The sequence below is a fragment of the Conger conger genome, chromosome 14, assembly GCF_963514075.1.
Source record: "Conger conger chromosome 14, fConCon1.1, whole genome shotgun sequence".
Lineage (NCBI taxonomy): Eukaryota > Metazoa > Chordata > Actinopteri > Anguilliformes > Congridae > Conger > Conger conger.
Window position 1 is genome coordinate 34,038,556 of NC_083773.1, and position 12,993 is coordinate 34,051,548.

Consider the following 12,993-nt stretch of genomic DNA (forward strand, 5'->3'; position numbering starts at 1 on the left):
ATGTCTAAAATGTAAACACAGGTGCGTAAAAGGAGAGGCACCTCATATCCACAGTGAAATATAGTGGTGGGTCAGTGATTTTAAAGCTGGTGTAATTCCAGAGGTTCAGGGCACTGCTTAAGATTAATTGTAAAATGGATTCCATCAAGTATCAGGGAATTTTGGCTGAAAATCTGGTTGCCTCTGCCACAAGGCTGAGACTTGGCTGTAGGTGAACTTTCTCGCAAGACATTGACCCAAAGCATACAGTGAGGTCTGTAAGTTTTTGGACAGTGGTACAATTTCTGTTCTTTTGGCTCTGTTCTCCAGCACTTTGCACTTGAAATGAAATAATGAATAATAAATTAAATAACACAAATTGTACCACTGTCCAAATACTTCTGTACATCGCTGTGCCTCAAAATCCCCACAGAAATGGATCTATGACAACAAATGAAATGCTCTGCAATGGCCATTATAGGAGCCGGACCTCGATTCAATTGAAAACCTGTGGGCAGAACTCAAGAGGGCAGTTGATAAGCTCAAACTCAAGAATGCAAAAGATCTGGCAAGGATCTGCATAGAGAAATGGTCCAAAATCCCTCCAAATGTGTTCCTTAACCTGTCAAGCATTATAGGAAAAGACTCCATGCTGTTATCCTTGCCAGAGGAGGATGCACCAAGTACTAAACCAGGGGTGGCAATAATTATTATTATTAAATTAATGTTTGATTTTGGTTGGTTCCATTGAAACATGAATAAAGTATGTTGGCATTTTGAATTATATCGATTGTTTATTCTTTAGCGGATTTTTCTGCATTGGCAGTCAGGGCTGCTAATAATTGCGGAGCCCATTGTATATGCAAACTGATAGACAAGTAAAATAATTTTTACTACATCAAAACACTGAAGTTTGTGTGCCTCTGCTGGTCATAAACCACCATTGCAGCTATGTGGAAAAGATCAATAGAAAAGGTGTCCCACATAGCAACCTTTAAACTAATAAAAATTGTACTCCTCGTGTATCCTCAATTGCTTTATACTGAAGCAACCTTAAAAGCGACCAGACAATAATTACTAAAAAAAATTACTTTCTCGCTTTTTCGACGGCTGGCTACTTTCGTGATACAGGCACCTATTCCACTGGAATAAGTGGCAGTCTCCGCCCCCTATGCTTGTGTACATTTCTGATTGGTTTTCCCAGATCGAATGGAAAGGGGCAGGACGTTGTTACGAGTGTTGTTATCCCACGATCAGCTGTTTGTTGTATTCTTCTGACCCAAGAAGTGTAAGCAGCGCTGGAAAAATATCTGCAGGGAAAGTGTAAAACGGGTTATTTTGTTAAAAACACAGCACTGTAAAGCTACGTTTACACGGATACCTTCTTCTGAGAAGAAAGACTTTGATACATTCTATTAGAATTGAACTACCTCATTTAAAGACTATAAAGCTGTATTTATCGTAGCATACTAGACTTATTGTTGTCCGTTTGTTTATTCGACGTGTTTACAACTTAAATTACACATCAAAGACAGGTAAGTAGGCCTAATGCATCTATTTATTCACAATAGATTATTTCAATAATCAGCGTTTCGGTAATGACCTTGCTTGTCTCTGTTCGTCCTGAAAACATATTTAGGCTATGTGGCAAATCCTTCGCACTCCAAATACAGATTTTAAAATGTATGCATGTATGTATGTATATATTTTTTTCAGAGAAAGGCAACATCTCTTTACGATGACCCTGCTACTGTAGACTATATGCAAGACTACCCTATCCGATGGAGAGTGGGTTACCCCGAATATTATCCGTTAAAAAACGATGACGCGTATTCTATGGATGTTTGAAAATCTCCCTATTATAATGCAACCGAATCCAGCCAGCTAACCTACCTTTGAATACTGTGAACACCATTAATTCTGACAAATTCTCGATGCAATATGTTAGTGGTTGGTTATGTTTGCTATGGATAGCTAATGGTCGTTTTTTATGGAACATTATATCTGGGTTGATCATCAATTCAAGTCCGTCAGTCTTCCTTTCCTCTGTTATTGCCTCAACTCTTCTGCAGCGGCTGATTGCAAACAGGTTGCTCGCATTTAGGCAATTCGATATTTGTGCAAAATTGAAGATATGTAGCTATTCCCAGATATGTTTGCATTTTTAGAAATAATTGCGCGTTCATTTACATTACAATTTGCAAGACACAAGTTGCGATATATTTGTTTGTGGATCGTAAAACACATTTAGGCCATCATATGTCTATTATTTACGGATCATACACGCATTTGTCAATCATCGATAATCTTTCTCCATATTACGCTATTAATTCGCTTTTAATCGGTCATGGAAAAATCCTCCAGATGTAATTTTACTTGACTGTTTCAAATGTAAACACAGCTTGGCCAAGTTACTGGTGGTGGCTGTGTTTCCCTTGGGGCGGGCAGCATAAACCCCTCCCCCTTCCGCTCCAAATAAGGGAAAGAGCTTATTTTTGGCTCGCAGGCGATAGAATTAGAGCTCCGCTATTGCCTTTTGAGTGGAAGTTAGTTTGCGATCATTTTCGTCTAAAGTCTTCAAATGTATTTATTCATTTTTCTTTCTCTTATTTTCACATTCCGTTAACCTAGGTAGACATGACGTCATAGCTCATTATCATATGGCATATGGACATTTAAGGGGTTTTGTTTTTGTTTGGACTTGGGGGTTCAAGTCCAGCATTACCAAACTACTCATCTTTCTATGAAGGCAAACCAGGCTCTCTCATAACTTGGGTGAGACAAGAGGTACTGGGCCTGGCATCCCATGTAGACACTTGGTTCTGCTTACATGCCCATTGGCCTGGTATTGAATCCTGACTCTGCCGATGTCCGGTGACTCCTCAAGTCAGGGAGACCTCTGGTGCCTGCGGTCTCCCAGTGCTAGCTGCTTGTAAATTGTACTACCGCAATCCAGTGAGTGCCCTGTCCTGCTGGTAGATTGTGCAGTAAGTAGTAGTGGCTACTGACAGACAATGCATCAGATGAGAATATCTGATAGTCTAATCTGGCCACTGTCTGAAATGTCAGACAACATGGCAGTCAGGAAGAGGACAATAATAGTCTACAGAAGTTTTTATTTTTTATTTCCCAGAATCCTTGGGGTACCCAAAGAGAAAAGACAATTGTTTACAGTCCTTCTTATGAAACCATAAATGACCAGGAATATTTTAGTCATCAATATATCACTCAGTGTTTTTGTATAGTGCCTTTTAAAAACATGTTGTCACATAATGCTTGAGAGGAGACCTGGGATTGTAGTGGTTTTCAGGCAGTAGTTAATGAGCAGCCCCATTCTAAAAGAACCTCAAGAGAGACTATGGAGGTAACTTTTGAGTCTGTATTTAAAGACCAAAATAGTTTCCCACACAAATAAAGCTTGATCTGTTTGCCTCAAAACGATGGTGAGGTTTAGTCATTATCAAACCAAGGCCGTGGCATTGGCAGGGCAGGCAGGTCTCAAGGAAGATTCACTGGCCACTGTGGCTCAAGTACGACCACACCACAAACACACAAACAGAAAGCACACACAAGCATATGTACAGTCAGTGTGCACTTTATTAGGTATTTATTAAACTTATTAGACTTATTAGATGTATTAATTCATCTGCTTCTGTAGCCTATCCACTCCAGGAACATCCTATTGTGGAGGTGATCCGACTTAAAGATCTCAGAGGCCAGCCCTGCTTAGATTCAGTACTAACCGAGGCCTACAGCTGGTAGATCCTATTGCACATAAACCCTAATCTGCTTTTATCTCTTTATGTCTCTGAATTGACCAGGTCTTTGTTCCTGAGATACCAGACAAAGCCTCTCTTTTGCACAGTGAAAGCCTTGCCTATCCCATTTTCATTCCTGCCACAAGGCTGAGGAGCGGTTCACACCAAGAGGTCAAGAGAAGGAACCAGGGGCCAACGTCAACACGCTACCTGACCCTCTGTTTACAGAGCCAAAGTTTTACTCTTTCCAACCGACCACCTGCCTTTTCACCATGTTCCAGCGAATTAGCAGCCTGTTTTTCGGAGAGGTGGAGGATTCTTCCAAGGATTTGAAGGAGCCAAAACCCTGCATTTTGGAGGCAGATGAGGAGGGATGGCTACTTGTCAGTATTCCTGGTGAGGGGGTGTTTTTCATATGTGACATATGACTTGTAATCATACCATTTTTTAAAAGACAGAATGTTCTCTATAACTATCTGAGTCACAGCTAAACAGGAATGTTCACCCGAAACTTTTGCATTAGCTTGGTCTTAGGAGCTTAATCACTGGCGGTGACTGTGTACTCCCTCAGAGGATAATATCTTCCTGTCCCTGTTATCAGGGGTGACTGTGCAATCCTGGAGCAGGATAATTTGGTCCTGTCCTCGTTTCTGGCAGGGACGGTGTAGTGTACTCCCTCACATCACAGCCTAGGTTCTGGAACAGAAATGAATTCCCATTAGACCCCTCAACCCAGGTTGAGATGAAGGTAGAGAAACTCCAGAGTAGGTGCAAGGTCCTTCACAATTTCCTAGGTGCCCTCTTCTCACAGCTTCTCCTAATACTAACTCGTTAACGTTACCAATGACCAAGTGAGCCGGAGTTTAACACAGTTAACCAAGTTTATTTTATATTTGACTTCACAACTGCGCCTCTCTAATTAGGCAGGCTACTCTGACTGCTAAAGGGCACACAGGAGTCCCCAGTACAAGAATACCATAGCCAATCAGTGGGGGGGGGGGGGGGCACAGCCCTTATCCCAGCCATGGAGTGCTTCTGTTTGAATGACACGTTGTCATGTTTGTCTTCTCCTCCAGAGGGCACCTCGATAACTGATGCCAGTCCCCTGGAGGACGTCCTGGTGGATCTCCCCAGCTTGTCTGTCTACAGTTCTCATGGCGACCTGGCTGCTCCTGAGGAGGGCGTGGCCAGTCTGGTCCGCAGTGTGCGGTGAGGGTTGTCCTTGTGTTTAAAGGTAGAAAATGCACATGAAGTAACTCCAAAGCTGCTTGTACAAGGATCTTTTTTTCTTTACATCAACACTGACAAGTTGCAAGATCATACAAGATTGTGTTGTATTAATGATAACTGGTATGTCGTATTAATGATGACTGCTATGTTGTATTAATGATGACTGCTATGTTGTATTAGTGATGACTGATATGTTGCAATAATGATGACTGGTATGTTGTATTAATGATGACTGGTATGTTGCAATAATGATGACTGGTATGTTGTATTAATGATGACGGGTATGTGGTATTAATGATGACTGGTATGTTGCAATAATGATGACTGGTATGTTGTATTAATGATGACGGGTATGTGGTATTAATGATGAGTGGTATGTTGCAATAATGATGACTGGTATGTTGTATTAATGATGACTGGTATGTTGTATTAATGATGGCTGGTATGTTGTATTAATGATGACTGGTATGTGGTATTAATGATGACTGGTATGTTGCAATAATGATGACTGGTATGTAGTAATAATATGCCCCGCTTTTCACTGCAGGGTGATGGAGCAGCCCCCCAAGGTACGGAGCAGGGTGCTGGGACGGGTGACCCGTGGGACTGGCTCTCAGGTGGGGTCTCTGGCCAAAGTCACCCAGGTGGGCCGCGTCCAGCAGGCCAAGGCTCGGGCCGACCGCCGACACCTGGGCCGAAACCGCACCCAGCACCAGAACGCTGTCCGGAACCACCCGCCCCGGCGTCCCAGCCACGGCCACGGACCCTTCCTGCACCAGCCCAGCTCACGCACCTGCAACCACTGAGTGCGCTCAGGAGCTTAACGCACACCCGGGGCATTATAACTGCAAACTCCATCCCATCCACCCACTCCTCCACACTCAGCCATCCCATCCACCCACACCTCCACACTCAGCCATCCCATCCACCCACATCTCCACACTCAGCCATCCCATCCACCCACACCTCCACACTCAGCCATCCCATCCACCCACATCTCCACACTCAGCCATCCCATCCACCCACATCTCCACACTCAGCCATCCCATCCACTCACACCTCCACACTCAGCCATCCCATCCACCCACATCTCCACACTCAGCCATCCCATCCACCCACATCTCCACACTCAGCCATCCTGATCCAGTATACCACCTGCTGATGGGAGAGCGAGGTTTCCCAAAGCCAAAAGTTACTGCCTGGAATGTGTGGTTGGTCACTTCCTGATATGACACAATCATTTTGTTTTTTTGGTAAAAAGCAAAATATTTTTATTGGTTTTAAACAAATCCATGACTGTCAGCCCAGCTCCGCCTGTATGGTTTGTGAAACCTCACTATGCCATCATTAATGACAACCCTCTGCCCTATCCACCTACGCTTTACTGCTACATGTACACAGACACCCACATATATACACACACACACATATACACACACACACACCCTGCAATTCAGTCAGGTCATGTTGGTTTTACCCCACTCCAGTGCTGGTGTGAAATGAAGCATTACATTTAAAAATGAAATTATGCTTGTGATAAAGATTCTGCCCTTCTGCTGATCCCTGCCTTGTTTTCCTATTAGGGAGCATAAGGGGTAGGACAGCCTATCAGTGCTTTCCAATTGATCCACAATGCTACTAAACTAAGGAGAGGGAGAGGAGAGGGATAGAGTGATGTTTGGTTAACAGTTGCTGGAGTTGATTTTTGGCAGGACAGCAATAAAGAGGAAAAAGGTTGAATTAAATGTACAATAGGTAATTTCAGACTTCTAACAGTCAAGAGAGGAATAGCAGCAACAAACACCTTCAAACCACAGCACTGTTTATCCCTATCTGAGTGTTGAGCCGTCAACTGTATATTTTGAAACACAAATTTAAGAACTATAAACACAGGCAGAGGGCGAGTCAACATGTCAGTGAGCCCTTTTCAATGATAGGAAAAGATCTACAATGGTCTTGTAACAATGTTTTAAAACAAAAATCGTACCTATTCTACCTTTAAGCTTGTCCTTGGACTATAGCTGCCTCCATGGACTGTTATATCTGGGCTGATTTCATGGTGTGTGCCCACATACGAGTACAGTATACAGTATGTATGTTTTGTTTTCACGAGTATAAACCGTGGTCGTTTATACCCCTATGCCACAGAAAAACACAGTCTGAGATGTGAGTAATCGCAGTATCCCTTTCCCCAAACCTGTAGTGGATGGACAGAGGCCCATATAAAACCTTATATAAAAACCAGTATTAATAGACCTGCTGAAAGTGTGTGTGCCTGTGTGTGTGTGTATGTATTTATTGCTCTTCATATCTCATAGTGCCTCACCCAGAAAAACCAGCACAGCAATAATCTTAGCACAATGAAACGGGTTAAACATGTATTGCCTCCCCTGTGTTCCAGGTTCTAGAAATGTAGCACAGCTCAGACCCATTACGAGGAGGACTTCTCTTGTTGCCAGGTTGTCATGTGGGGGACAGATGGCCAGTAGAATCTTGCCCTCAAAAGGTCAAAAGGTCAGGGTGTTCCTTCCCTTAATGATTTGGTGCTTTCAAAGTGTCTGCTGATTAGATGTGTCTGCTCTGGAAGCCTGTCCTTCAGCAGCAAGCCATTATTTTAGCACACTGAATCTTTTATGCAGTAAAACACAAGAATCAGATCTGGAGCAAGGAGGGATGTCACATTTTGCTGTTCCTCATTGGCACCTGCTTTTGACGTGAGAATGACAGCTATCATGGCCGTCATAACACCCTGGCGTAGGAGAGGCACACTGGCAGGCCAGGCAGTAGCTGGGCTGGGGTTGTCACGACAACTCGGACTCTGTCCGATTGGACGCCTGTCCCGTCCTTCATGGGGTCAGTGTTACAAACATCTTACAAGCTAATTTAGGGCTCTCACCTCCACAGACACCCCCTCATGTTATTGGTTGACCTATGGTCATCTTCAACCATACAAATTATTTAGGCTTCTGAAGGCTTCTTTGTGGATGCCAGTCACCAACCCTCCTCTTCCATAACCTTGTTCCTGTACACTTTCATAACTTCATCTACATGTCTACTCACATTTAATAATAGAAAGGAATATATATTATGGTGCTGAAGTATGTTAATATATAATACATTATATAAAGTATGGTTTATTTGTGTATGTTTGCATACTGTTTTAGGAGTCAAAAGTATGTGTGTGTGTGTGTGTGTGTGGGGGGGGGGGGGGTAAGCTGAAATTGACAGCTATTCAGGACCAGATTCTTTGTTTTTGTGTCCACATTTATGAACATAAGACAACGAATCTCCCAATTCTCCTCCCTTGGGCCTGATGCTATTGAGGCTGATGCTTTTCTGCAGATACACTCAGCAATCACTTTATTAGGTATTTATTCAACTTATTTTTTAGACTTATTAAGTCTTCTGCTACTGTAGCCTAACTACTTAGAGCTTTAAAGCATTGTGTGTTCAGAGATGCTCTTCTGCATACCACTGTTGTAATATGTGCTTATTTGCAGTACTGTCAGCTTCAACCAGTCTGGCCGTTCTCCTCCTCCTCTCTCATTAACAAGGCATTCCTGCTCACTGGATGTTTTTTGTTTTTGGCACCATTCTCTGCAAACTCTGTTGTGCATGAAAATCCCAGGAGATAGCAGTTTCTGAGATAATCAAACCACCCTGTCTGCCACCAACAATCATTCCACAGTCAAAGTCACTTCGATCACATTTCTTCCCCGTTCTGACATTTGATCTCAAAAACTGCTGAACCTCTTGACCATGTCTGAATGCTTGTATACATATAGTTGCTGCCACATGACTGGCTGATTAAACGTTTACATTAACAAGCTGGTGTAAAGGTCTACCTAATAAAGTGCTTACTGAGTGTATGGCTTCATCAGGGATTCATCTTGAGATATCCCCCCAGTGGTCAGAATATATGCAGTGCATGATTGTGAAAGGCTTGTGATTTTTGTCATGTGGTGCCCTCTAGGGGCAAAACAATTATAGGCATTGATATGAGAGGCCAGCAGGTGCAAATTTGGGGAAAGAAACACTATCTTTTACACTCTGTTACAAGTCTATTTACTTAGAATGTATGTTAGCATGTTTTTATGCATTTGAGGACTTTCATAATCAGTTTGGAGCTTAGAACCACAGCAGCTTAAGAGACTTGACAAACTGAATACAGTAAATATCACCTGAACTACACAAGTGATGTTGAGCACTGTTTTCCCTATTTTAATACCTGCCTTGTTCTACCTTGGTGGATGACCGCCCCTGATGTGTACAGTCCATCTGTTCTGAAATGTTGGGGGAAAACCCATCAATAAAAACACAGAATGAACCCGTCTGTGTGTGCATAGGGTGGCTCCTTTATCAGGGGCAGGGAGGGGGACACTTTCTCCACTTCACCAGTGGTGGGCCCTGGAGATGAGCAGATTCTTTAAGGTATCACATCATATCATGTTCTATGCACCAAATACGTGGCCTGAAATTATCTTCATGAACATTCTACAGACTGTCAGAATAAAAGCTTGCTAAATATTATTGGTATTTGGCAGATGCTGTTATCCAGAGAAACGTACAGTTGATTAGACTAAGCAGGAGACAATCCCCCCCTGGAGCAATGCAGGGTTAAGGGCCTTGCTCACGGGCCCAATGGCTGTACGGATCTTATTGTGGCTACACCGGAATTTGACCTTGGGGGTCCTAGTCATGTGCCTTAACCACTACGCTACAGGCCGCCCTAAACAGTAGAAAGTATCTAATTAGGTGAGCAAGCTAGGAGGTGAGCTATTAGTTGGCTTGCTATGTAGTAGCTACAGATCCTAATGTAATATTATTTGTTATTTCGCAACCGGCAGGAAAAATATGTTAGCTTAATTGCCTTTCCTAGCGAAAAACTGCTTGCAGTGCTATAATAACTTTGTTATCCCTCACCTTAGCCCTACCTCTCATCTTGGCTCTTCCCCCACCTCCAAGTCTTCTGCAGGCAGCCTGCCAACCTGCCTGCCCCCTAGATCCAGCCAGCCCCCAAGGCAAAGCCACTCAATTCCCCACTTCTCTCTGTCCTTGTTGTCATGGCAGCTGCCCGTGACTGCACCCAATGGCCAGCTGTGGCAATGCCCTGGAACTCTGATCCAGGAGAGACCACACTCACCGTCATGCCCGTCGCTGGGATGGCTTCCTTAGTGGCCTAATTGAGCCCTTTTCCACAACCATGTTTCACCATGGCAATAGACAGGGCCCCACAAACTACTCCTCTGCCAGGCCACCAGAGGGCACTGTCACATGGGCACAGCCATCAACCTTGAACACACCACCCCACCAGGCCCCAACAGAGCTCCTGCCCTTCCCCCACCCCCTCTATTCTGGTCTCTCTGATACTGTACTCCCCACCCCTCCTCTGAAGACCGGCCCAGCCCTGCCAACCAGGGTAGGGACCCTGCAGCCCCAGAACTCCCAGGTGAGCAGGAGGGGTCCAGGTGGAGAGGCTTGATTAGGGAAGTGTACATGCAGGTGGGGGCTCTGTGTATTAGCTGCCTGTCAGACACTTGTGTGTTACGCACTGACTGTTTGTCAGACACTTGTGTGTTATGCACTGTTTGTCAGACACTTGTGTGTTACGCACTGACTGTTTGTCAGACACTTGTGTGTTACGCACTGTTTGTCAGACACTTGTGTGTTATGGATTTACATTACATTTTTGTAATTTGACAGAATATTTTAATCCAAAGCAATTTCACAAGTTAAAGCAACACATCCAGAACTAGTAAAATACACATGAAGTGCTGTTCTAAACATACAATCATCATAAGTGCAATTCAAATTATTATTTATTTTTTATTTTTTTGGGGTGAGACAAGAGGGATAGGGATATCGGAAAGGGGGAGGAATCAGAGGTAGGACTAAGGTACAGTTTGAGTTTGTTTTTAGTCTGCGTCGAAATAGGGGGAGGGATTCTGCTGTCCTGACAGTGGTAGGCAAGTCATTCCACCACTGAGGAACCAGAACGGAAAACAGGAGTGAACGTGCAGCTCGACCGCCAGGTGCTCGTAGTGAGGGAACCATAAGGTGACCAGAGCTGGCAGACCAGAGTGGTCTAGCTGGGGAGTAGGGAGTGATTAAGGATTGGATGTAAGGTGGGGCAGTCCCCTTAGCAGCCTGAAATGCCAACACTAGGGCCTTGAATCGGATGCGTGCGGTAATAGGAAGCCAGTGGAGGCCAATGAGGAATGGGGTGACATGAGCCGACCTGGGCTGACTGGTGATCAGGCGGGCTGCATCATTCTGGACCAGCTGGAGGGGTTTGATGGCACAAGCTGGGAGACCGGTTGAGGGAGTTGCACTAATCCAGGCGGGAAATGACGAGCACCTGGACTAGGAGCTGGGTGGCTTTCTCCATCAGGAGATGACGGATGTGGTGTATATTTTAGAGGAAGAACCTGCAGGTTCTGGCAGTGGAGGATACTTGTGGAGCCAGGGTGAGGCTGTTATCAAGAGTCTCCCCAAGATTCTTTGCCGTATGGGAGGAGGAAACTACAAAGTCCTCAACAGTCAGTGAGAGGTTGATTGTTGGAGAGGACTTAGCAGGGATGTAGAGAAGCTCAGCCTTGGCCAGGTTACGCTTCAGGTGGTGGGAAGTCATCCACACAGAGATATCAGCCAAGCAGGCAGAGATCTGTGTGGTGGCCTGGATATTGGGGGGGAAGGAAAGAAAGAGTTGGGTGTCATCGGCGTAAGAATGGTAAGAAAAGCCATGGGAAGAGATAACAGAACCAAGAGACATGGTGTATAGAGAGAAGAGGAGAGGACCAAGAGCTGAGCCCTGCGGGACTCCAGTTTGTAGGGGGTGAAGATCAGAGACTGAGCCCCTCCAAGTCACCTGGTAGGAACAACCAGAGAGGTAGGAGGAAAACCATGCCAGTGCAGTTCCTGTGACACCCATCCCAGTCAGTGATGAGAGCAGAATCTCATGGTTGACTGTATCAAAGGCGGCCGACAAGTTGAGGAAGAATGCACTGACTGCTTATGAGATGCTTGTGTGTTACATTTTTACATTTTACATTTACATTTTAGTCATTTGGCAGACGCTTTTAATCCAAAGCGACTTACAAGTGTAGCGACTTACAAGTGCAAGTTACGCACTGACTGTCAGTGTCAGGATCCGTTTTTCATTGTCTCGTTTTTGTCTAAATGGTTAGCGTTTCCGTGTTTTCTTACCCTCTGTGCACACCGTAGTCTTTCTGTCAGTTCAGTCACTTCATTAATTTGTTTCACCTGTGTTTCACTTCCTGATTGTTTCCCCACACCTGATTGTTATTTCCCCCTCCTTATCTATGTATTTAAACCCCTCTGATAGTTTAACTCACTGCCAAATTGTTATGTGTCTATTCCATACTTTCCAGCATTATTTTCTGATTGACTGCTGTTTTGACCTATTTTGTTTTATACCTCTGTCCCTGGATTTACCCTTTTGTTCTGATTTGACCCGTTGTGTTTGGAATTTGGTTTTTCATTTTGGATTCTCCTTTTGCTTGGACTGCCCATGTGTTATCAACCCTTTGCTTGTGACATCGAGCACGTATTGGATTATCCCTGCTGAACCTGTTTGTTTGTGTACCGACCCTTTGCTTGGACTCTCATTTTCGAACTGCCTGATCTGCCACCACTTCGCTGGATATTGACCCCTGCCTGTCTGACCTGTTCTGAAATTAATAAAGACTTTAATGTTAACTTCTGTGGTCGCGCTCTTGTTGTGTTCTGATTCCTGACAGTCAGACACTGGTAATGTACTGACTACTTGTCAGACACTTGTGTGCTACGCACTGACTTCTTGTCACTCACTTCTGTGTTATGCACTGACTGCTTGTCAGAGGCAAGTGAACAGGGCACTCTGTCCCAGATCTCAGCTTCAGCAAGTGGATTGGCATGTGATCTTATCGGAGCAGAGCTCACAAGGTCACTCTGTTGTGGGCTGCGGAGCAGGAGCAAGGCCGTAGGGACAGAACAGAATTAGCGATAAAGCACCAAACCCAAAACA

General features: G+C 44.4%; 1 protein-coding gene across 1 annotated transcript; it reads left to right on the plus strand.

The window, feature by feature from the left end:
* Positions 1 to 1,265: 1,265 nt before the first annotated feature.
* LOC133110333 (tumor protein p53-inducible nuclear protein 2-like) lies at positions 1,266 to 6,204 on the plus strand. Its single transcript, XM_061220349.1, has 4 exons — positions 1,266 to 1,514; positions 3,801 to 4,133; positions 4,814 to 4,946; positions 5,515 to 6,204. The coding sequence occupies exons 2-4, from the start codon at positions 4,010 to 4,012 to the stop codon at positions 5,771 to 5,773; spliced, it is 516 nt and encodes a 171-aa protein (XP_061076333.1). The 5' UTR covers positions 1,266 to 1,514; positions 3,801 to 4,009; the 3' UTR covers positions 5,774 to 6,204.
* The last annotated feature ends 6,789 nt before the right edge of the window (positions 6,205 to 12,993 follow it).

Bases quoted from the DNA above. Each gene is read 5' to 3' on its own strand.
- LOC133110333 (XM_061220349.1), top strand. From the start codon at position 4,010: ATGTTCCAGCGAATTAGCAGCCTGTTTTTCGGAGAGGTGGAGGATTCT. The intron at 4,134-4,813 runs GTGAGGGGGTGT...CTTCTCCTCCAG, and splicing joins GCTACTTGTCAGTATTCCTG to AGGGCACCTCGATAACTGAT. The intron at 4,947-5,514 runs GTGAGGGTTGTC...TTTTCACTGCAG, and splicing joins AGTCTGGTCCGCAGTGTGCG to GGTGATGGAGCAGCCCCCCA.